This window comes from Lynx rufus, unplaced genomic scaffold (genome assembly GCF_022079265.1).
Source record: "Lynx rufus isolate CCGP_SWC_20201006 ecotype Redwood Valley unplaced genomic scaffold, mLynRuf1.p SCAF_5, whole genome shotgun sequence".
NCBI classification, from domain to species: domain Eukaryota; kingdom Metazoa; phylum Chordata; class Mammalia; order Carnivora; family Felidae; genus Lynx; species Lynx rufus.
In genome coordinates this window covers 89,096,658-89,121,617 of record NW_025814867.1, presented here as the reverse complement: position 1 = coordinate 89,121,617, position 24,960 = coordinate 89,096,658, and the positions used below count along the sequence as shown (strand labels likewise).

Below are 24,960 nucleotides of genomic sequence, written 5' to 3'. Positions count from 1 at the left end.
AAGGTGTTTCCATCCACAGCTTCACCTGACCAAATCCTTTTGTCTTTCAAGTGTTGTTCAGCTGTTGCCACTCTCTGGAAACCGTTCATGTTTTTCCATACCTCTACCTCCGCCAAATGGGACCAATGCTCCTCTGTTGTCAGCTCCTGGTATATACTTTTTTCATAGTACTTTTCACACTTAAAGTTGACAGACTATTGATTACATTTGCCTCCCTCGCTAGCCTCTGACATTGCTGTTTATCATTAGTCTCTTATCCAATGTCCAGAATACAGTGAATACTCACTAAGTAAATAAAATATTGTGCTAAGCATCATGAGCATGTGACTGTATCAGGATGCTTTGGGCTACAAGAAACAGAAAACTGGAAACTCTGATTCAGGTTCCATCTTTTAATTCATTTTGTCCCTTTCCTTCCTATTCTCTTTATGTTAATCATGATTATCTTGAAAATGTTACCTGCCAATTCATAGCCTGGTCATCTCTGAGTCTGTTTTCATTGCCTTTTGTTCTCTGCTTGTCAATCACTTTTCACTGTGTCCTCACATGCTTGTAATTTTATACTGGATATTGCAGATGACACATTGTAGAGACTCTGGATTAGGTTATCTCCTTCTAACCTTTAAATTTCGTTCTGGGATGCAGTTAAATTACTAGCAGATCTTGATCCTATTGAGCCTTGGTTTAGGCTTTGCTATGACAGATCTACTTCCATCTTTTCATTAATCCGAGGGTAGAGTCCTTATTTTTAGGTTGTAGTTCCTACTCCTATATCCTGGTTCTTTCTGGGGACCCAACTCAGCGCCCAGAATGTTTACCAAAGTCTCTTCACACGGTTTGATTTAGACCTCTCAACATTTCCCCAGTACTGCATAACCTAAAATTTCTGTTCAGCTCTCAATATGTTCTACCTCCCGCAGCTATTCTCTGCTAGACTTTCTGGAGTCTTGCCTTGCAGGTGCACAGCTTAGGATTTGGCCAAAGACCTGAAGGAAATTTTAATGAAGATTTTTAGGGCTCCTTCTCTTAGTTCCCTCTTCCCTAATATTCTAACACCAAAATTCCAGCCACCTTACCAGCTCTGAACTCTTTTTTTTATACCCATCAAAACTGCTGCTCGCTACTCAGCTTGTAGTTCTCTGCTTCACAGAGGGCTTACATTATGTGCTTCTCTTCCTTCACGGGTCATTGGTCTATGTTGGTTGTTGACTTGTGCTTTTAAATAGTTTATAGATGGTAGGGTTAAGTGTGATACCAGCTACCCTATAGTGGACAGATGATGACTCTCCACATGCACCATTTAAATAAAAAATGCAAGTGCACCAGAATCATCTAGAGAGCTCCTACTAAATCAGAATCTTAAGAGCAAAGTTTAGGAAGCTATATTTTTTACAAAAACACTTCAGATAGTTCTGAATTAAGGCTAGGTTTGTGAACTCCTGCAGTAGATTCCAGAGCAGAGAGTTTGGAGAAAAGAAAAATCAGTATGGGTTCACTTGGTCAAAGAAGGCATGATGAGGAGATGACACTTTAATTGCATTTCAAAGGATGGGAATAATTTGGGTATTTGGGTGTGGAGCATTTCATAGGGGGAAAGATGTAGCACAAATATGGGGGTGGCAGTGAGCATGGTATGATGTATTTCCGTGGCAGTGAATAGTATATGGCTTGAAAGGATGCTTGGTATAGGACAGTGGTATGAAATAATAGGGAAAGGCAGATTTGGACCAGTTGAGGAGGGGGGAGTGTCTTGAATGCCAGAACAAGGAGACTGGATTTTGTTTGTATTGTAGATGACAGCAGCAGTAATTGTGTGAATGTGTGTGTGTATGTGTGTGCGCATGTGTGCATACACATGCGTGTTTTGACATGTCGAAAGCAGTATATTAGAGCAATGAACCTGGTAGGGGCAGATGGCTTGGTATAAGGGAGAAGATGGAGTCCAGGGAGACCAGTATGGAAGTGACTGTAGTAATACAGGCAGGAGGGGCTGTGTGGCAATTAATAGCAGTAATGAAAAATAAAGGGAATATATCAGAGTTATTTGAGGGAAGGAAGAACAAATGGGATCTGGGAGATGGGGTGAAGATGTGGGAAGTCAGAAGAAGGTAATAGTTTTCACAGAAAAGACACAGTAATTGAAGATGCTGTCTTGGGATATTCATATTGAGTTGAGTCACTAGGAATAGTCTGAAATTTAAGTGTTTATTTGGGAGACAGTTTGGTAGTGATTTAAAAGCATGGACTTTGGAGTCATGCAGACCTAATGAGTCTTCAATATGCCATTTGAGTTTTCATTATGTGACTTCAGCCAAGTCATTAAATCTCTTTGAATCTGTTTCTTCAGCTACAAAAAAGGTGGTGATGATCCCCTAGCTCCCAGGGTTGAGGATTGAGACAGTGTTTATGCACAACATTCATTGTGCAGGCCTGGCATGTATTTATTCTTGTCAGTTATCTGGGAAGTTATGGTTAGAGGGCACGCCAGAACCAGGAAATTGTGTGGGATTTAGGTTTAGATGGACATGAGATTCTAAATTGATACTCATCACTTACAAGCTGCGGGATCTTTGACAATTTGCTTCAACTCTTCACACTGAGTTTTCAGCATATTTAAGATAGATTGAACAATACTTTCTTTGTACCATTATTATAAGGACCGCATGAGGTCATCTATTGAAGTTCTTGGTGTGGAACCTCAAGTATAGCTTGGCACATGAAATAGGAAACACCACTCGTGTTGTTGAAGATGTGAGCTTAGATGGATGTTTAGGTGGGCAGAGCCTGGTGAATACAAGTCAGAGGGCTAAGTCTTGAGACCGTCTCAGTAAGGGTGTGAAGGACATGAAAGGAGGTCATGAAGGGGCAGTGAGAGAAGTGGGAGGCAAGTTTGGATAGATCAGTGTAGGACTGGACAATTGGTCAGTTTTCACAATGAGAGTGTTTCTATTGTTGGTTGTGTGGAGACACGAGGTGTCAGGGAAGAGTGTGCGTGTAGACTTGCTGGTGCCTCAGGGAGAATTTTGCCTGGGGTGGAGGCCTGTGAAAGCAGGAGAGGAATCTGGGCACGTGGCCAGAGAGAGGGAGTTTCAGAAAGGCCCGCGCTGGATTGTGAGGTGAGACCAAAGGGAAGGAGGAGTGGCAGAACCAAGGGCTCAGAAAGGAGGAGATGGTTGGTTTTCACTGTGGGTGCAGACTTACAGAAGTAGGACAGGTAGCCCCTGTTACAAGGAGTTAGGGAGGAAGTGGGTGGAGGGAAAATGGAGGCAACAGGGGCAGAATGTACTTCTAGAAGTTTGATGATAACAGGAAGGGTAGCCAGAGTGAAGCTCTGAGCACATTGGAAGTGTTAACAACAGTGTTAAGAGCATCAGCACCTGGGTTTGAATCTCAGCTAACCTCTCTGTGCTTTAGCTTCCTAGTCTGTCAAATTGAAATGATAATATTGGGGGCTAATATTGGGGAGATAATTATGAGATGAAGAGGATTAAATGAGTTAACATGTAAGTGGTTAGAATAGTGCCTAGCACATAGGGAGCATTCAACAAATGTTAGATGCTGTTATTGTTACCACTATCATTACTCTGTCACCGAGAGAAATTGAGAATGGGAGCGCAAGATGGAGAAAGAAGGCAAGATGAGAAGAGGCACGGTACTGTTGTTCTTATAGTTTGGCTCTGAAATTTGGAGACAACACCTACCAGGGAGTCTCCTTGGACTCTACCGAACACTGACTGCAAGACTGTCATGGGTCACATTTCGCACTGATCTACTCAAGATGATATAATATGGCAACCATGGCTTACCAACAGAACAGTCTTTGCAGCAGTCCAGCTCAGGTGCAAGAAGACAAGATTCACGGTGGGCAGCTACAGAAGATGTCATGGCTTAAAAACTCCATGCCCCATGGGAGCCAGTAGCTCTTATAACATCATTGGCACAGCTTCCAGAGTCCCTGTAATGGGCGTGCCATTAACATGAGTTGTCAAACTCAGGGAAGCCCAGGTTATGGTGTCCCCATCGGGTATTTACAGTTCATTGATTGTCCTTCCAATCCAGATAGTTTACCAGTCATGGTGGGTATTCTTACCATAGGCAACATGTAACATGTTGTCACATACTGTCTTCACCTGTTTCCAGGGAAACAGAATTGGGATATTAAATGAAGGTCAGATTATCATGCAGAAGGGGAAAGATTTTGTTAACCCACTGCTCACAGTGGGATATTGGCCTTTTTTGTAGAGAAACTGGGACCATTCTAGAGGTGAGCAACAGTTAGAATGTTAGATCTGAGATTTGGGAATTAGGGAATTTGAATAGGGAAAGTGTAAGAAATGTGCTAGGGGATTGATAGGATATCTATAGGTCAGAGACAGAGCCTGGTCAGTGAAACTGTTTGGTGTCCTGGTTGAGTCATTGAGAGGGTCTCCCAGGTAACCATGCTGAGCCATCCTCCCTAGAGCAGCTGGGATTATGGTAGAAGACGAAAAATGGCTTGTCTTCTATACAACATATAGAAGTGTACCATCGACACACCGAAAGCCTAAAGGGAAACAGGCAGAGCCCAGAGCACCTCCTCTCCCTCAGTGGATATTTGTTGACACCTAGAGTGCATCAGGCACAAGTCCTAACTGCCTGCCCTTTCCCAGTATAAAGATGGCCTTTCAGAGCCCTGAGTGCCCATGGCCTGCAAGCCTTGTGGATACGCATGAGGTGACATGTCAAAGTCTCTCCAGTGAGGAATTCTGGGAACCTAGAAACTAGGTCCACATTTGGGGCTTTATTTTTTCTCCTTTTGTTCCTTTTTTTCCTTTATCAGGAGAGCTTGCAATCCTAGGAGAGTAGATAATTACAAACCAGAGTTGAAGGGTCTTAAGGGTTACAGAGTCTACGTGTTGCCCTGTTTGCTTGAGAATATATGCCCCAGCATGAGTTAGAGTTCACATGAACACAGAATTGTAAGGTGGGGAGATTAGTCTTTGGTTCCCATGCACTTTTCATTCCTTGTTCCTTTCCACCTCTCTTATCCAGTGCTCCTCTGCCACCACAGTTTGGATCTCACCTGTGGGTCATGATCACAAAGGGCCTTACTTTCTCATTGAGCTGTTTCTATATCCAAAATAAACTGATTTCAGGGGGGCTGTGGGAATGATGCATTTTAATAGGAGTCTGTCCTGAGTGAAAAGCTGTGAAGAGCCTAAGGGACTGAGACTAATAGTGAAAAAGTTGGGGAAGGCAGAGAGGATAAGAAAGGGAAGGTCTGGAAGCAAGGCAGGAGAGAGCAAGGTCCTGGTCCGGCCACACCATTAGGCCAGGAGGGCACCAGTGCCCTCAAGCTTAACCCTTAGAGGGGTGTACAGGTCTCTGAATCCTGTGTGGGCAAGGGCACCCACAGTGCCCCTCTGTGTATGTGAAAGTGGAGGCAATGGGAAGATGCACAGGTGTCTCTGGGCTGTGTCTGTGCAGCACCCTGTGGTCACTGTGGGGTACTTCTTGGGGAGGGGTGGGCAGGGGACATGTTTGTATATGAGGTGCGGTATGATTCCTATTAGCCCACGGTGATTTTGCAGTAAGGTGAACCTACTGCAATTTTAAATCCATACTTTTCATCTGTTTTGTGCTCTAAATGAAAATGTTAGGGTAATATGTACACTAGAGTATGTTCGCTAAATAGGTTTAAAAATCTATCAGGTATGCAGCACTTAAAGAATAAAACCATTACCTTATTTAAATCTCACTATTACCCAAAGGTTAAAATAGTATAAATTGTTATCCCATTTTGCAGATAAAGAAACAGATGCTCAGACCAATAACCTAGCTTACCAAAGTTTATATAGAGAATCTATATTCAAACCCAAGATTTGGAGGCTCTGTTCTTTGCACTCTAATACACATAAAACTTTGTTGTGGAACGGACCACGTGTGTCCAAGATGTAGCCAGGTTCACCGGCAAGGAGTTGTTAGCGCTGTTTAGGGCATAAGCTTTTTGGCTGGGTCACTCCTGTGTACAAGCAGGGTCCAGGAGACACAGGTGATACCGCAATGTATGTATTTAGGCAAAGAAAATCCATTGCTTTCCTTCTATCCTCTTAATCAACTTATCAAAGCTGAATATAAGCAACTTGAAAAACAATATAATCTATAATTACAGACAATATAAAATATTAACAGTAGGTGGTAAGGTGGTTTGAAAGTTAAAACTCTAAATCAGATACCATTGCTATATTTGGCAAATGAAGGAAAATAAGCCCAAGATCCTTATTTAATTTCTTTGCTCCATGAAATAGTTTATGCTTCATTAAAAACAGAACAGAACAATAGTAACCTTTTTGCTATCCCTATCTTCATAAGAAAAGGAGAAAAAGGTTTCTGTTTATTTCCCTAATTTGCATTTAAATAGATTCTTTTTGTCATTTATTATATACTAAGAACTAGATTTTTATCTTTCGGCAAAATTGTAGCCAGCATGAAAAAAAAAATTACATAGTTTAGTTAAAAGCAAAACATGAAAAAGAAAAAAAAAACAACAAAAATCCAAGTAGCTTACATGTAACATCTATCTTCTTAATGAGACGAAACTATGTTAGTTTTCAAACAAAGAGATAAAATTTCATTATTTAGACATGAACTTTCCTCTTAGAAGAATTTTGTTGTCATATTAAATTTTGTTAAGCCTACCATTTGTAGCTTCTCAAAAAAAAAAAAAAAAAAAGATCCAAATGTTTGAAACTACTGTGGAGATATTGTCTTTAGGTTTTTTTGTTTGTTTGTTTTCCTTTAGCTTTTTTGGGTCAGTCTAGTTCAAGTGTCTTCCAGAGAGCCCAATTCCAATAGATCAAATCATAAAATGACCTGGCTGGAATGGAGCTTAGAAAGGGCCAGCTTGTCTGGGAATTAGCAACCCCAGAGCCACCTCACGCATGCATTCATTCACTTGGCAAGTATTTACTGAGAGTAAGTGAGGCTGTTTGAATCAGCCATCCCCAGGCCCTAGTGGGGCAGACCTGAGGGAAGAGAAGCAGGCTGGGTATTGGAGAGTGAATGGCTTCATGTGAGGGATAGCACCTTACCTTATCTAGAACCTCACAGGGCCCTGGTGGCTACTTTTTGTGTAGTAACTCCCCTGGGGAGACCAGGCACAAGAGGTCCTACAGCTATGTGCAGGAGGCAGGGCAATGTCCTGAGAGCCTGGCTCAACAGGCACTCAGTGAATGTGCACTGGGTGTAGTGAATGAATTCTAGATCCTGGCCTTTGCTTCTCTGAGCCTGTTTCCCAGTCTATAAAACAGCCCTAATGGACGCAGTGAGATGAAGTGTTTGAATGGACGTGTTAGGTAGAAGCTAGATATGAGAAGTCAAAGGCATGCCCTGAGGAACCTTCATCCCTTGACCTCAAAGATTTCAGAGTCCCAAAGATTTTATCCCAAGTGATAAAATGGGCAGTTAGACCTGAGCTCATGGCAAGAACAGTGATAAATAGATTGCACATGAGAAGCCTGGGGGCACAACATCCTGACCTTGGGTCTTCCAAGAGCTTGGGCCTGACTGATCAAGAGCCACAGGAGCAGAGCTTGCTCTTCTCTTCCACCTCTGCCCCAGGGTAACCCTAGACTCATTACAATGCATTTGTATTGTGGGTACAGCCCCGCCCCCATGGAAAAGGGCTGCCATGAAGAGTCTGGTACTAACCCTGTGGGCTCAAAAACTCCCCCTCCCAACCTGTGAAAGGAGTACCCCAAATGATGGGAAGCAGCATCCATTAGAGACCACCCCGCTGTGCATCACCACTCCTTCTAGCCCAGAAGGACCCACTGAATATCCAATCCCAAACAACCTAGGGGCCAGTTCCACCTCTCGGAACCTGCCTGCTCTCCCTAGATGGTATACTGTTGCTCTAATAAGACTGTTTTCTGCTTTTACTTTGGGCACTGATCCTTAATTCTTTATTGCATTGGTGCCAAGAGCTGAGACACGCTTTTTGCACTGACAGACATTTTAGACTCTAACACACCAGACAAATGTCGGGGCTGAGACTAAGCCTTTCTCTGGCTACCAAATAACACCAGTTTTCTCACTGTCATTCTTTTCTTCAAATGTTAGAAATGTAAATTGCAGCAATGAATATACCTTCTGATCCAGGAGACTCATTAAAACTATTTTCTTCTGAATGAAAAAAAAAATGCATTCCATAAATTTCCAAACTGGGCTGAACGTAAAACCAGGAGCTTACCTCCTTTCAGGGAGCCACTTATCCCTTGCAAATGAGGAGAAACCCAGAAATGAGGCTTGCCCAGTCTCATGGGTACTTAGTGACAGAACCAGGCTTGGAGCCAGCCCCGTCCTCATCCTACTCAGTGCACACATGCACATGAGTGCACACACACATGCACATGTGCACATATGACCACATTCTCTCCACAACCAGTTGTATTGAATGCAGAAGAAATGATGGTGACCCTTGCAGATAGCCAGGTTTGCAAGGGTGCAAGTTATATACTATAAGGCAGTAGACGCGGGCCCAGAGAAGACTTGAGACTGTCTCTTAGGAAATAGCCACCTTGGAGAGATTCTGGTTTCTGACCATCTGGTCCCCAGAGTAGGTCTTTTTTTCTTTCTCCCTGAGGTATGTATCACCTCTTTGGAGCTCTGCCTCCGGCACCAGTGATCTTGCCAGAACCCCCAGCCACCAGAGAGCTGCTGGTGTGCTCCACGGTGGAGGCAGACTTGAGGAATGGCCTGGGTGTGGACATTGTGTGAGAAGCCCATTCAGAGAAGTGCATAGTTTCTTCTGCGCACCCTACTCTTGCCTGTCTTTTCATTCCCTTCTCTTCGTGCTTTCCAGCCTGACTGGCCCCTATCCAGCAAGCCCTGCTCTGTAGTCCAGCAGGGACTTGGCACCAGGCAATCTAATCATTCTGGTGCTAGCATGTAACTTCACTGCTTATTTGCGTATCTAAATAGTCATTTAACAGAAAATACAGGGAAGGTCACTTCTCGGCCACTGTGATATCCAAGAAAGCATATGGAGTGAGTGCTTTTCATCACAAGTTCTAAGGACTTAAGGCATTTCAGATTTTCATTAACTTTATTGATTCTTTTGTCAATAAGGAACAGAGATGAGAAATTATTTTAAAATGGGGTTGAGAGGCGGAATTTTATTTTTTAAATTTTTTTTTTCAACGTTTATTTATTTTTGGGACAGAGAGAGACAGAGCATGAATGGGGGAGGAGCAGAGAGAGAGGGAGACACAGAATCGGAAACAGGCTCCAGGCTCTGAGCCATCAGCCCAGAGCCTGACGCGGGGCTCGAACTCCCGGACTGCGAGATTGTGACCTGGCTGAAGTCGGACGCTCAACCGACTGCGCCACCCAGGCGCCCCGAGAGGCGGAATTTTAAAGATCTAAAATTACAGAATAAGATTCCTCTACACTCCTGGGGCACTTGTCTTCTTTTTCCCTTTGTCCTTAAGAATAATTGCGGGGGAGGGAGAGCCCTGACCTGTGCCAGCGCCCTGGAGATGACTACTGCTGTCAGACCCAGGATACTGCACACAGCAGATGTTGACCCAGACTCTGCAGGAGCCGCCAGCCTGAAACATCCTCTGATACTCGAAAGTGAGGAGTGATACTTTCCTTCTTCCTTTATTATCCCAGAGAGATAGCTGAGAGTGATCTGGGTAATTCAAAAGGGAGAATCACTTCCAAACCATGCATGATTGCATTTGGAAGGTGATGTGTTTATACTTAACTGTGAGTTACCACAGCCTTGATGTCTCTCTCCTGACCTCCCGACACAGAAGTCTAACTGCCCACAGTGCACCTCTGCTTGAAATTCTCATCAGCCTCTCAAACTTGGCACATCTAAGACAGAACCTGCTATCTCCTGATCCCCACCCCAGCTTCTTATCCTCCTCTTTATGTGGCACTCATGGTAGCACCTTTCCTATGAGGACCCAGGGTGCTGTGCCAGACACCTGGCTATTCCCTACCTCTTCCTCACCCTCCCTCCCAGAATAACTATGAGTCCTCGGTCGTGTTCCCAGGAGCTCTCAAGCCTGCCCACTCCTGCCCATGGCAGACTCCGCTACCATGCCCCTAACCCAGTCTTCCAGATTCTAATCCCCACCCACCCCTCGTCACCAGGATTACTGTGACAGCTTCCTAACCCTTCTCTCTGCCCTGCCTCACCCCACCAGTCCACATCCCTCAGTGCGATCAAAGCTCATATCACACTTCACTGCTCGGCTTAAAACCTTCCACTGCTGCTTGTTGCCCACAGAATGTAGTCCAGGTTTCTTAAAGCCTGTGTCCAGGGCTCTCCATAGTCAGCTGCCTCATCTGCCTCTCCAGCCACATCTTCTCCTCACGTCAGGCTCCGGAAGCACAGCTGGGATGCTTCCAGAAGCTGCACATACTGGCTGCCCCAAGTTCTGCCTCTTAGGTCTTCCCATTGCCTGGAGCTCCCATCTCCCTCACCCAACCCTGGCTAATTCCAGGTGGCACCTCCTATGGGAAGCCTTCTCTGCTCTTCCTTGTCCCCACTCCATTAAGGGTGGGAGCTAGCATGGAAGAACATATGGGACTTTATCTTGATAGATTTTTTTCAAGTCATGATTTTAATCAAGTCCTGTGCCAAGTTGTACTAGCATTATATCTGAGTCCCTTTCTGTTTTCCATACTGGCCTTTAAACCACTTAAACCTAAGAACCATATTTTAGTCACTCTTGTTTTCCATTGCCTCGGACCGTACCTGGCACATAGCAAGTGTCTTGTAAATGTAAAAGGTTGAATACAACTGAAAAAGCAAATTCACTTCGCTGTTCAAAGGGGAATAATAAATGAGTCTGAGGTTCTGCCTCTAGGAAGGCTGGAGCCATCTTTGCAGCTTCTCGGCCTGCACCTGTGCTCGGCTCTTCCACGCTCTGCTCTGCAGCGGAGCCCGTCCCAAACTATGGGGCTTCAGTTCCAAGTATAGGAGTCGTCTTTTCAAAGGCTTCACACCTTTCCTGTTACATCACTTGACTGCACTTGGATGATAAAGAGGATTTCTCGGCTTGGGTACTAGGGAAGTCCAGAAACAAGCCAGAGATCAGGCAAAGCTCAATCAGGGATCTGCCTGCCTCCTGTCAGTGTTTTGGCTATACCCTATCTCTGCTCATCAGCTTCACCCTTAGGCTGCCAGCAGAATGGCTGTAACAATTTGAGGCTCAGGGTCACAATGACAGTATCAGAGGACCAGAAATTATATCTGAAGAACTAGGTTCTATTTTCCCAGACCAGTGTCTTATTGTACTGAATTGGATAACATTCCTTTTCTGAGACAATCCCTTTGGCTGGGAAATGTCCTACACTGACTGGCTTAGATGTGGTGTCCTGAGGATGGATAACCTTTAGAGTGATCCCTCCCTTGGAACTGGGGTTCTGGTCAACTCCCCTTAATGTGTGTGGGCTGCCTGGGAGAGAGGTGGAAGCCGAAACAAAAACCAGGGTAGAGAGCTAAGGGGAGGAAAATGGCTCAGTGCCCACTGCGCCAGGCAGTACTCACCCTACCCCCCAAATCCCTCCTCTTCTGGTTCCTGATAGGTTATAGCAGAAACCTTGGAATTGGGGGGCTGTGGAGTCATGAGAAAAGGTGGTTTAGTCCAGAGTCACTTCAACAATGTGTGTGGTTGGGTGACATGATATGGATCAGTGGCATGTTAGGGTGCCCTGTTGCTTCTCTTCTGCTAGTGCAGTAGGGAGTGGATTAAGCCTCCATGTTGTGCCCTCAGCGCCTGTCCCTAAAACAAGCATGGTGTCCTTTTGAGGCTTTGTAAATGTTTTTCCAAAGGAGTAGTAGATAGGGGTAATAACAATAGCTTTTTCCCCCATCTCCCTGATTCTCTCATTCGTTTTCTCTTCTTCCCCTAGGCTCTATAGAGTAGCACAGAGGCTGATGCATCCTTATGCTAAAAGTGAGGGCTTTCCTGAGAGACCAGGCTGTGGGCCACCCCCACTCTGAGAATGATGACTGGTTCTCACTGGGCTCCGGCAGGAGGACTCTTTTTTTTCTCCAGTAGCTCAAAGTTTTGCGCTGTTGGACCCATGACCCTTCTGACTACTCTGTACCTTCTTGTCACCTCTAGATGTTCGACTGGATAAGCCACAACAAGGAGTTATTCCTCCAGAGCCATACGGAGATCGGCGTGAGCTACCAGCATGCTCTAGACCTCCAGACACAGCACAATCACTTTGCCATGAACTCCATGGTGAGTAGAGGGCCTGCTCTCTGTACTGCCTCTGGGGGCTGGGCAGTGGGGGTGGGAGGACCTGGGGGGGAGGAGAAGGAGGGAGGGGTGGAAATAGACTTGAGACCTGAGTGAAAAGGAGGAACTCTAAACATGCGGATTCTGTAGCATTCCGTGGGGATGTGTGCAGGACACATGGCCAGCCTGCTGTTCCTATCGCAGATTATGGCTCCATTTCTGCCTCTAGACTCTGCTTTACTTGGTGAAAGAAAGGTGCTGGGATTGTAGAAGGCATTTGCTCGGCACAGGACTATAAGGGAAAGTCACCAGTTCCACTCTGCTGATTTAACCAACATTTTTGGGTCCTTAGCATATGTGAGTGACTGAACTGGGATGGTGTGGGACCTCAGGCTCATTGGAAACAGTTGAGTGAATTGGGGCTGTTTAGACTGGAGAAGGGCAGCCTTAAGGGATACATAATTGCTGCCTTCAGATATATGAAGGTTTACCTTGGAGAAAGGAGGGTAGAATTGCTTTGTGTTGGTCTAGAAGGCAGAACTGTGGGGGAGTGCAGTTGGAAGGCGAGGCAGGATGTAGCTCAGGCGGGTGGGAGGCCCTGGGAGCTAGCAAACTCCCCAGGTTGAAGAATGTTCAAGCAGATGCTGAATTCACAGAGAGATATTTGCTAGCTGTGTGGCCATATGGAATTTATTTCTCTGGGCTTCAGTTTCTTCATTTGTAAAATGACAGTAATAACTACCTTATAAGGTTGTTGTGAGGGTTCAATTAGTTAATTGTAAAGCGGTTAGAGTTGCGCCTGGTTCATAGTAAGTTATCAGTTAATATTGGTGTGGTGATGATGATGATGATGATGATGTAGAGGTCTAGTCCAGATAAAACCTATGATCCTTTGTAAACCTAACACTTTGGGATACTGTTTTTTCTGTGTGGTTGCCCCAAGACTTTATTTCAAAATCTTGTCTGCCCTTTGAACCTACTTTACTCAAAATGCCTGTAGCCTAATTTTTCTCTGACTTACCTCCCTCTATTGTTCTGCCAGCTCTTCCTACTTGTGCTCCTGGTCAAAAAGAATAGCTCCACTGCCACCCCCCCCCCCCACACACACACAAACACCAACCCCACCATATATCTGAACACCAAAGACACCTTCTTATTTCAGCCAGTGGTGCTGGGTGGGGGGGCAAGTGTTAGGAAAACATAAAACATGGAGGATCACAGAGGCCAGGAAGGAAGGGAGTTTCATTTTCTACCAGGTTGTTTTAAATACGCTACGTACTAAATTTCATGTCCTGAAGAAGAAACCATTTTGGCCTTAAGTTGTTCAGTGTCTAGTTGGGGAAATAACCCAATCATGATGTAGCTTGATATATGCAGTGATAGAGATATGCTGAGTTAACAAGAACTCTAATATCTCAGTGGTTTAAAACAATAGGGATTTATTTCTTGGTCCTACCATATGCCCATCACTGGCCGGTAGGAGTTCTGCTCATCAAGGTCACTGGGGACTCAGGCTGGCAGAGCAGCCGCCGTCTCACATGCTGCTGGTTGCCCCGCACTTGCTGGCTCTGAAGCCTTCTTCCTAGAAGTGTCACATGCCACTTTTGATCACATCTCATTAGCTGACATCAGGCATACGGCCACATCTAACCTGCTGAGTGGAGATGTATGTCCTACCATGTGTTCGGGAGAAGAGAGCGGGGTATTTGTGAATAGCCCTAATGACTAGCACAGGGAACCATGGCAAGGTGTAAGTCAGAGATGATCGTCATGAAATTAGCATAGCAAGAGAACTGTGGCTACAGAATAGGAGGTTGTAGGACCAGGCAAGGAAAACATCAACACTGATTTTGTTATCAGTTTTGCCTACAATAGACTTGTGTCTTCATCTAAATGTAAAGACTCATTTCCTTCTAACTAGTCTCCTATAATTATGTCTCATCCCTGGCTCACTTTGGTCACAGAGGAGCAAAGCAATTGATCACAGGTGATTAAGAATGTGAACTCAAATCTAGTCAAGTTTGATTATCTGGGTGCCTTGTGGACGTCCCCTGGTGAATTTTACAAATTCTGTGCCAGAATCTTCATGTCACCCAACTGCTTGGCCCTGAGGCAGACAAACTCATTTTAATAAGAAGCAAAGACAAACATAATTAGGGAGGTAACTCTGCTACCAAGCCCCTCAAAACAATGAACTACAAAGCTAAATAGAGCCTTTGGCTTTGAATTATCTGCACCACTGCTCTTCTCTGTTAATATGGATCACTGAGAGTTAATGGCACAACAGAAACCTTTCTCATGACAAATTTACTTTGGAAGTCTCCATTTTCAGGACAAAAACAAGGGAGGAAATTTACTGAAGGGAAGCCTCTTGTGGAGCTGGGAGAGAGAGAAGAGATTTAATATACAACAGCCAATTAGCATGCTCAGCCCATCTCATAGTCTCCAACGGCTGGCTGTGAAGGCATGCCACACTCAGAGGCCTCCTTGGACTGATTAGGTTGGCTTTCCTCTCTGGCTGTAGGGCAAGGGAAGGGAAATCCCAGGGTTGTTTGATCAAACTGCCCGGGCACCAGTGCTTTATAAATGTGGCTTTGTGCCTTTGTTAACCAGTAGGTTTACAGGTTTGTTATTAAAAACAACTCCCACAAAGAGGGATGTCAGCATCCCAAACAGGTGAAAGGAGAGAATTATAGACTCCTTTTCTCTGGCCTGAGTGATGGATGTTGCTGCCAAGAAACAGATGAATGCAAGCAGCCACTCCTGGAGCCCAGTGACCATAGAATGATCAGCTACTCAGGGGAGGTGTGAATGTGGATTGTTCTGTAAATTTACTGAGGCATTTCTGTTACTGTTCTTGGAAATTATACACCCACCTATACATATGCCCACAAATCTGTCCATGTAAAGGTACATATAGCATACTTTGATTCAGGTTATAGGTAAGTTCTTTGGTATTGAATCCTCTTTTACTGCTGAAATAGGTCAGTGATTCCATACCTTTCGGGAAAGTCACAGACCCCCTTGAAATCTAATAAGGGTTGTGGGTCCTTTCCCCAGAGTAATGTGTATATGAACACATTTTTAAAAGATAATTTTAGGGGATTCAAGAGTATCCTAAAACTTTTCAGTCAACCTTCCCAGTTTAAGATCTTAACATCATGACTTCCTCATTCATTCATTCATTCCACAAATAATTAAGAATCAGATACTGTGCTGGATATTGGGCAGATAATAGTGAACAAAAGAGTGATGGTCTGTTGTTCCGTGGAGGTTCCAGTGTAGAGACAAATGTTTAATAAATAATCTCACCAATAAATATATAATTATAAACTAATAAGTCTTAGATTGGAAGAGTAGTTATGCTATGATAGAGTGTAATAAAAGGATCTCTATTTAAATGGGGGAGTCATGTACATTTAAAAAAATTTTTTTTACATTTATTTATTTTTTGAGAGACATAGAGAGACAGAGCACAGGTAGGGGAGGGGCAGAGAGAGAAGGAGACACAGAATCTGAAGGAGGCTCCAGACTCTGAGCTGTCAGCACAGAGCCCGACATGGGGCTCGCCCACAAACCATGAGATCATGACCTGAACCAAAGTCGGATGTTTAACCGACTGAGCCACCCAGGCGCCCCTCATGTACATTTTTAAATTGACAATCAACCCCGACTTAAAGCTCATTTTTTTTTATTGATGGTAATTAATGTTCTGTGAATTAGTTCTACAATGGATCGAAGAACTTACAATTAAAGAAGCCCCAAGTATGTTGTTTTATAAACAAAAGTAATCAACTTTATCTGTTTTTTAAGTTTTGTTTGTGTCTAATTTTATATACTGGCTAAAGACCCAACTCCAGCTGAGATGACTACTACTGAGAAGTTACTGAGAAGTAACTACATATCATTAAATCATGGAAGAAAAGCCAGAAATTTCCCAAGTTCTGTCAATGAATTGGTACCAATAAAGGCCATGAATTATTAACACACCAAGAGTGTGGGAGTGCTACCCTACTGCATAAGGTACATGAGCAACTCAAAGAAAAAAGATTAAAATTGGTCGATCTTTGAATTTTTGCCACAACATGTTCTTTTCCAGTTCCCACTGGGGAATCCTAGTTTTTTTGAATTTCAAAATAACAATGATAATAATAATAATAAAAATATCCCACCTACATAACCTAGTAAGAAGATATTCTCTGGTTTCTTACAGTGCCTCAGAAAGCCAGGTTTCTTAAGCTCTCGGGGGCACTCTTCTTGCTTAATTTTGCCTGCTGCTGTGGGAGCCTTTCTCACAAATTCTCTTTCCTCTGAGTGTGGGCTTTTCCTCTGATGGGAGTGTGGACAGATGGAAGTAGGGTTGAGCTGTAAAATGGAATAGAACAATTCCATAGTCATCCATGTTCTATTTCTTCATGAAAAACACTGACAGGAGTAAATCCAAACATAATGCAGCCTTATTTACAATTTTAATTAGCAGGTTCTTTGGGAAAAAGTAAATTGCTAATGGTTTCTGTCTAGAGTTTTAAAATATGGAATGATGTTCATTTTCTATTATTATGACTGTGAGGATTCACATTAATGATAACCATGTGCAGCTGGGTGGTAGGAATCCTTTTTGCTAGAGCATGTTTTATAGCTGCTTTAATGCTATTAATTTGTTCACCAGAGGCACATATTCCCATTTGACTGTGTGTAAATCAGACCAATTGTAGCCAAGCCTTGGTGTTCTTTCTCTTTGTTTTGAGGAGAAATTACAAATGGTAGCACCAAGGAAAAGTCAAATCTGGTGCAAAAGAAATAAAGATTCTGAAGTGGGTCTCCTGCCCCCAATTTGAAAAGCCTTGTTCTGGGATTATCTGTCATCTTTGATGCTTGGCATCCCCAAGCCATGATGCTGCAGCAAGTCCCCAACCCCAAATAGGGAGCACTTCCTATAATGACAGTATTTCTAGATTTCAGTGTAAATACACACACACACACACACACACACACACACACACACACACACACTCTGTTGTGATGTTTAAGTAGCCAGTGTTTGATCCTACCATAGCTGCAAAGCCCCTTGGTAGATAAAGAACCTGCTTAAAGAAGAAGAAAAAGATGAAGAGGAGGAGGAGGAAGAGATAAATCTTATCTGTTATGCATTAGTCTTTTTTTAAAAATATTTTTATTTATTTTTGAGACAGAAAGAGACAGAGCATGAGCAGGGGAGGGGCAGAGAGAGAGGGAGACACAGAATTCGAAGCAGGGTCCAGGCTCTGAGCTGTCAGCACAGAGCCTGACACGGGGTTTGAACTCACAGACTGTGAGATCATGACCTGAGCTGAAGTTGGACGCTCAACAACTGAGCCACCCAGGCGCCCCTGCATTAGTCTTTATAGTACAATTTTTTTTTCAAAGATTCACATAGTAAGCTTGCTAAAAACTCAGTTTCTTTTGGCTTGCACCCTAGTCAAAGAAAATAATAATCTCTGGAGGATGGGGCCCCAGGAACCTGCATTTTTAACAAGATTCCCCACGTGATTTATATGCACATTAAAGCTAGAGAACTGTTGTTCTGTGGAATCTATATGTATGAAATAGTCACCCTCTAAAATAAAGCACTGCAAATTCTGAAAGATAGTGCACTTCCAGCATAACAGCATGAGAAGCTCCACAGATCCAGTCTTCAGTGAAACTGGTGAAAATTATTTTATTTTATTTTATTTTATTTTATTTTATTTTATTTTATTTTATTTTATTTTATTTTATTTTAAAATTTGTTTAAACGTTTATTTATTTTTGAGGCAGAGAGAGACAGAGCATGAATGGGGGAGGGTCAGAAAGAGGGAGACACAGAATCCGAAACAGGCTCCAGGCTCTGAGCTGTCAGCACAGAGCCCGACGCGGGGCTCGAACTCACGGACCGCGAGATCATGACCTGAGCTGAAGTCGGCTGCCTAACCAACTGAGACACCCATGCGTCCCAAGTGGTGAAAATTATTTTAAAAGAACCATTTTAAGTCTCTGGAAATGATCCTAAGTGCATTCAACAAATGAAGAGATGCATATTCAAGAAAACTACTAAAACTCAATAAGAACGTTGAACCTATGGTATCTGAACCAAGATCCACTCTCTCCCTTTCCCCTCCCAGTTCAATAAGATGAAATTGCCCTCCAAACTGGTACAACCAAGAACACAGGGCCCCTGGCTCCCAGTTGAAGACTGTCATTACAGGACATTTCTTATCCTATTTAAAGTTACCTGTTGCTGAAGCCAAATTCCAGTGAATGTGGCCAAGCAAGGAGGACTCCTTCTTCTGCCTAGCTCCAACTCAGGGAACAGAGGTTCTGCCATAGGTGCAACACTGCTGAGAATTCTCGGGCTCCAGTCTCCCTTGCCCCAGCTTGTAAGACAGAGATTCCAGGCTGGGAAAGGCAAACGGAGGCCTGAGGCTACTCATCCCATTCACTGAGTGTTCAGCTACTAAAGTAGGGGTGTCAGTCAGGAACTACACTTTTATCCCTAACCCCAGCTACAGAGCCATGGCTCAGAGATTTTGCCTGGGAGTAGAAACAAACTAAAACTAAGAGCTTTAAGTCTTTTCCCAAAGGAACTGACCTCATTTGCAACAGAGTGGAGAAGTTTAAGCCAACAGCAGTCTCAAAAATACCCTTAGGGAGATTCTGGTGGAAAGCAATTGGGAGATTGGTAGAGTCATTGGAGATATGGGATAAACAGTAAGCAGGCTACTGTGCTGGAGAGAACTGGGGAACAAGACTTCCTGGAGCCAGAACAGATCTCAAACACTGACCTCACAGACTATCCCTTCAAAGGAGACTAAATTTGGTTGGATAAGTCTGTGGAGCATTTTTATGCCCCCAGGACGTTGTTGAAAATAAGAGAATAATCACCTGGAAATTAGTGGAATTTCATAGCAACATGTGGTCAGAGCAAGAGAAGGTTTAAGAGAGTACTACTAAGACCACTGTCATCCCAGGATGTCCATGGGAATACACAAGGCTGCACCCCCTAGGGAACAACATCAGAGGTCACTCATTATGGGAGCTGAGGTGGAAATAGTCTTCACTAAAATAGTCCAGCCAGTCACAAAACAAGTAAGCAAGCAAATAACAATAACAAGCCCCAGGAGTGGGGGACTGGAACCCTGAGTTGCTATAATATATTATCTAAAATGTCCAGTTTCCAAAAAAAAATTAAGACAAACAAAGGAACAGAAAAATATGGCCAGGAAAAAAGGAAAAAATAGATAAAAAGCATTCATTGGAAATAGCAGGCAACAGAAACTGCCTATGAGAGTGAGCAGATGTCAGATTTGATAAAAATTTCAAACTGTCCATTATAACTATGTTTTTTAAGTTTATTTTATTTTTTAATGTTCATTTATTTTTGAGACAGAGAGAGAGAGAGACAAACAGAGCATGATCGGGGAGGTACAGAGAGAGAGGGAGACACAGAATCTGAGCTGTCAGCACAGAGCATGACGCAGGGCTTGAACCCACAAGCCATAAATTCATGACCTGAGCTGAAGTCGGATACTCAACCGAGTGAGCCACCCAGGCACCCCATAACTTTTTATTTAAAAAAAATGAAACTAGGGGCGCCTGGGTGGCTCAGTCGGTTAAGTGTCCGACTTCAGCTCAGGTCACGATCTCGCGGTCTGTGAGTTTGAGCCCCACGTCGGGCTCTGGGCTGATGGCTCAGAGCCTGGAGCCTGCTTCCGATTCTGTGTCTCCCTCTCTCTCTGACCCTCCCCCGTTCATGCTCTGTCTCTCTCTGTCTCAAAAATAAATAAAAACGTTAAAAAAAATTAAAAAAAAATAAAACTAAAGGAAACAATGATTAAAGAAGTAAAGGAAGTTTTGATGATAATGTCTCCATATACAGAGAATATCACTAAAGAGATGGAAATTATAAAAATGAACCAAAAGGAAATTCTGGATTTGAAAAATACTGAAATGAAAAATTCACTAGAGAAGCTCAACAGTAGGTTTGAACTGTCAGAAGAAAGAATTAGCAACCTTTAAAATAGATCAGTATAAATTATACAATCTAAAGAATAGATAGAAAAAACACAGAGCCTCAGAAAAATATGGGCTACCATTAAGCACACCAACATATGCATAATGGGAGTACTAAAAGAAGAGGAAAGAAAGGAACAGAAAAAAATATTAGAAGAAATAATGGCCGAAATCTTCCCAAATTCACTGAAAAATATTACACAGCCAAGGAAGTTTACGAAGCTGTAAGTAAGATAACTGCAAAGACATGTACAAACAGGTACACCATAGTAAAAATACTGAAAGCAAAGACAAAGAGAAAATCTTGAAAGCAGCATGAAAAAAGTAACTGTTACAAGGGAACACAAATAAGATTAATAGCTGATTTCTCATCAGAAACAATGGAAGCCAGAAGGAAGTGAGAGAATATATTAAGTGCTCAAAGGAAAACACTGTCAACCAAGAATCCTATATCCAGAAAAGCTTTCATAAATGAAGGTGAAATAAAGATATTCCTAGATAAACAAAGATTGAGAAAATTTGTTGTCAGCAAACAAACTTTATGATAAATAGTAAAAGAAGACCCTAAACAGTAATTTGAATCCACACAAAAAGACAAAAAGTACCAGTAAAGGTAATTATATAATTGTAAAAGACAACATAAATGCATATGCCTTCTTTTTCTCTTAATTGATTTACAAATTAATTGTATAAAATAATAATTATAAAATGTGCTATTGGGCCTGTAACATATAGAAATATATTTTCCAGTAACAGCACAAGTTGGTGAATGAGAACAAAGCTGTATTGGACTAAGGAAATTACTTCATATGGTAACTTGAATCCACAGATGCAAATGAAAAGACGCAGAAATGATAAATAAGGAAGTTAATATAACAAAAGCTATAAATATATACTTATTTTCTTTTTTTGTTTCTGTTTCTTTAAAAGATGTATATAAAGGGGTGCCTGGGTGGCTTAGTAGGTTAAGCGTCCACCTTCGGCTCAGGTCATGATCTCACAGTTCATGGGTTTGAGCCCTGCATTGGGCTCGGTGCTGATAGCTCAGAGCCTGGAGCCTGCTTCATATTCTGTGTCTCCCTCTCTCTCTGCCCCTCCCCTGCTTGTACTCTGTCTCTCTGAAAAATAAACATTAAAAAATGTATTTTAAAAAAAGACATATATAAAAATTGACACTATAACAAACTAACCTTAAATTTATAGCATTTATAGATGTAATGTATATAGTAGTAATAGCACAAAAAAGAAGGAAGGGAATAAAACAATATAGGAATAAGATTTTTATATCTCACTGGAATTAAGTCAGTATACATCTGAAGCTGATTCTGATAATGGAAGATATATATGGTAAGCTCTAGAACAGTGGCTAAGAAAATAACTCAGAGAATATAGTGAAAAAAATCAGTAAAAATATTAAAATGCTACATTATAAAATGATTACCTAATACAAAAGAAAGTAGTACAGGAAAAATAAAGGTATAAAAAGTGTGACATAGATTAAAAGTAAAATGGCAGACATAAATCCACCTATATCAATAATGACATTAAATGTGAAAAGGGTAACCACTCTAATCAAACGTAGAGATTGTCTGACTGAATTTTTAAAAAAGTACAAGATCCAACTACAGATTGTCTATAGGAGACACACTTCAGATTCAAAAATTATAATGCATTGAAAGTAAAAGGGTGGAAAAGGGTATATTATGCAAACAACAACCACGAGAAAGCCAGAGTGGTTCCACTAATAACAGACTTTTAAATAGACTTTGAAACAAGCAAACAAAAAAGTGTTACTAGAGATACAGAGGGACATTTTATAATGATAAAAGGGTTACTCCATCAAGAAGGTATAACACTTATCTGAGCATATATGTACCTAGCAATACAGCATCAAAATACATGAAACAAAACTGACAGAAATGAAGGGAGAACACAGTTCAACAATAATAGCTGGAGACTTCAACACTCTCACTTTTAATAATGGACAGAACAACTAAGCAGACGATCAGCAAGAAAATAGAAAACTTGAACAAGGAAATAGAGGCTATAAACCAATTGACCTAACAGACATCATAGCATACTCTATCCAACAACAGCAGACCACACATTCTTTTCAAGGGTACATGAAAATTGTCCAGGATAGATCATATGCTAGGTCATAAAACAAACCTCAAGAAATAAAAAGGATAAAAATAATACAACGTTCTCTGGCCACAATGGAATAAAATTCTAAATCAAAAACAGAAAGAAATTTGGGAAATTTTGCAAACATGTGGAAATTAAATAACATACTCCTAAATATACAATGGGTCTAAGAAAAAATAAAAAAGAAATTGGAAAATACTTGAAATGAATGAAAGTGAGACATAACTTATTAAAACTTACAGGATGCAACTAACAGTGCTTAGAGATAAATTTAGAGATGTAAATACCTGTGTTAAAAAAATTCTCAAATTAATAATCTAACCTTCCACCTTAAGGAACTGGAAAAAGAACAAAGTAAACCTAAAGCAAGCAGGAATAAGGAAATAATAAAATTAGAGTTGAAATTAATGAATTAGAGAATAGAAAACAACAGAAAAATCAGTGAAACCAAAAGCTGGTTCTTTGAAAAGATCAACAAAATTAACAAAACTTTAGCTAGATTCGAGGCCAAGAAAAACAGAATTACTAGATCTGAAGTGGAAAAGGAGACATTACTACCAACCTTACAGAAATAAAAAGGATTATAAAGGAATATTACAAATAATTGTATGCCAATAAATAGAAACTTAGATGAAATGTACAAAAGCCTAGGCCCAGATGCCTTCACCACTGAATTCTGTGAAACATTTAAGGAAAAATTAATACCAATTTTTCAGAAGCTTTTCCAAAAAATAGAAGAAAACGCTTTCCAGTTCATTCTATTATTCCAGTAATACCTTGATGCCAAAACCAAAGACCTCACTCAAGAAAGCTACAGACCAATATTGCTTATGAATATGGATGCAAAAATTTTCACCAAAATACCGGCAAACTAAATACAGCAACATATAGAAAGAATTATATGTCATCACCAATTAGGAATTATTCCAGGATTGTGAGGTTAGTTTAACATCAGTAGAATAAAAAACAAAAACTACACGATACTCTCAGTAGACTTAGAAAAAGCACTTGACAAAATGCAACATCTTTTCATAATAAAAACATTCCTAGGAATATAAGAAAACTTTCTCAACCTGATGAAGAGCACCTATGAAAAACCCACAGCTAATATCATACTTACTGATTAAAGACTGGACACTTTCCACCTAAGATTGGGAACAAGACAAGGATGTTTGGTCTTGCCACTTTCTATTCAATATTGGAAGTTCTAGCCAGGGTAATTATTGAGGAAAAAGAAAAGGCATCCACATTGGAAAGGAAGAACTAAAACTATCTCTATTCTCAGATAACATGATCTTTTTTAAATATTTTATTATTTATTTTGAGAGAGAGAGAGTGCACATATGCTAGCAGGAGAGGGGACAGGGGTGTAGGGGAGAGAGAATCCCAAGTAGGCTCCATACTCTTCGGGTGGAGCCCAATGCAGGGCTCGATTTTACAATCCATGAGATCATGACCTGAGTCAAAGTCAAGAGTCCGTTGCTCAACTGACAGCCACCCTGGTGCCCGTAGATAATATGATCTATATATGGAAAATCCTGAGACATCCACCAAAAAAGTATTAAAAGTAGTAAATTAGTTCAGCAAGGTTGCAGGATCTACAACCAATTTACAAAAACCATTTGTATTTCTACATACTTATAATGAATAATCTGAATATGAAATTAAGAAAACCATTCTATTTACAGTAGCAGGAAGAACAACAAAATACTTGGGAAACTTTTAACAAAAGAGGTGCACAACTTGTACTCTGAAAACTACAAAACATTGTTAAAAGAAACTAAAGAACTAAATAAACGGAAAAACATCTCATATTCATGGATTAACAGACTTTTTATTGTTAAGATGGCAATGAACCTACAGATTCAGCACATTTTTATCCAATTCCCAGCTGGCTTGTAGAAGCCGATTCTAAAATTCACATGGAATTACATGGAACCCAGAATAACCAAACAATCTTGAAAAAGTTGGAGGATTCATATTTCCTGACTTCAGAACTTTGCACAAAGTAGTAGTAATCAAGACAGTGCAGTACCAGTATAGGACAGACACACAGATCAATGGAACAGAATTGAGAGTTCATAAATAAACCCATATGTCTGTGGTCAACTGAGTTTTGACAACGGTACCAAGACCATTCAGTTTGTAAAGAATAGTCTTTTTAACAATGGTGCTGGGACAACTGGATAGCCCTGTGCAAAAGGATAAAGTTGGACACTTTCCTCACATTAAATTAAAAATAAATAATTTGGACTTCATCAAAATCAAAAACCTTTGTTCCCAAAAAGATATAATCAAGAAAGCGAAAAGATAACCCCATAATGGAGAAAATATTTGCAAGTCATTTATCTAATAAGGGACTTGAATGTAGAATATATAAGGAATTCTTACAACTTAATGACAAAAAACAAATAACCTAATTTAAAAAATGAACAAAGGAGGGGCACCTGGCTGGCTCATTTACTAGAGTATGTGACTATTGATCTTGGGGTCATGAGTTCAAGTCCCTCACTGGTGTAGAGCTTTCTTAAAAATTGGACAA

At 41.5% G+C, this 24,960-nt stretch overlaps 1 protein-coding gene across 6 annotated transcripts in view; it reads left to right on the top strand.

The window, feature by feature from the left end:
• The window catches only part of KALRN (kalirin RhoGEF kinase), a 670,515-nt gene that overhangs the window by 249,578 nt on the left and 395,977 nt on the right, over window positions 1-24,960 (top strand). For all 6 annotated transcript variants that reach the window (XM_047099540.1, XM_047099539.1, XM_047099545.1 and 3 more), the window contains exon 6: window positions 12,126-12,248. In XM_047099540.1, coding sequence (XP_046955496.1) covers window positions 12,126-12,248 — 123 coding nt within the window. The remainder of the gene's footprint in view (window positions 1-12,125; window positions 12,249-24,960) is intronic.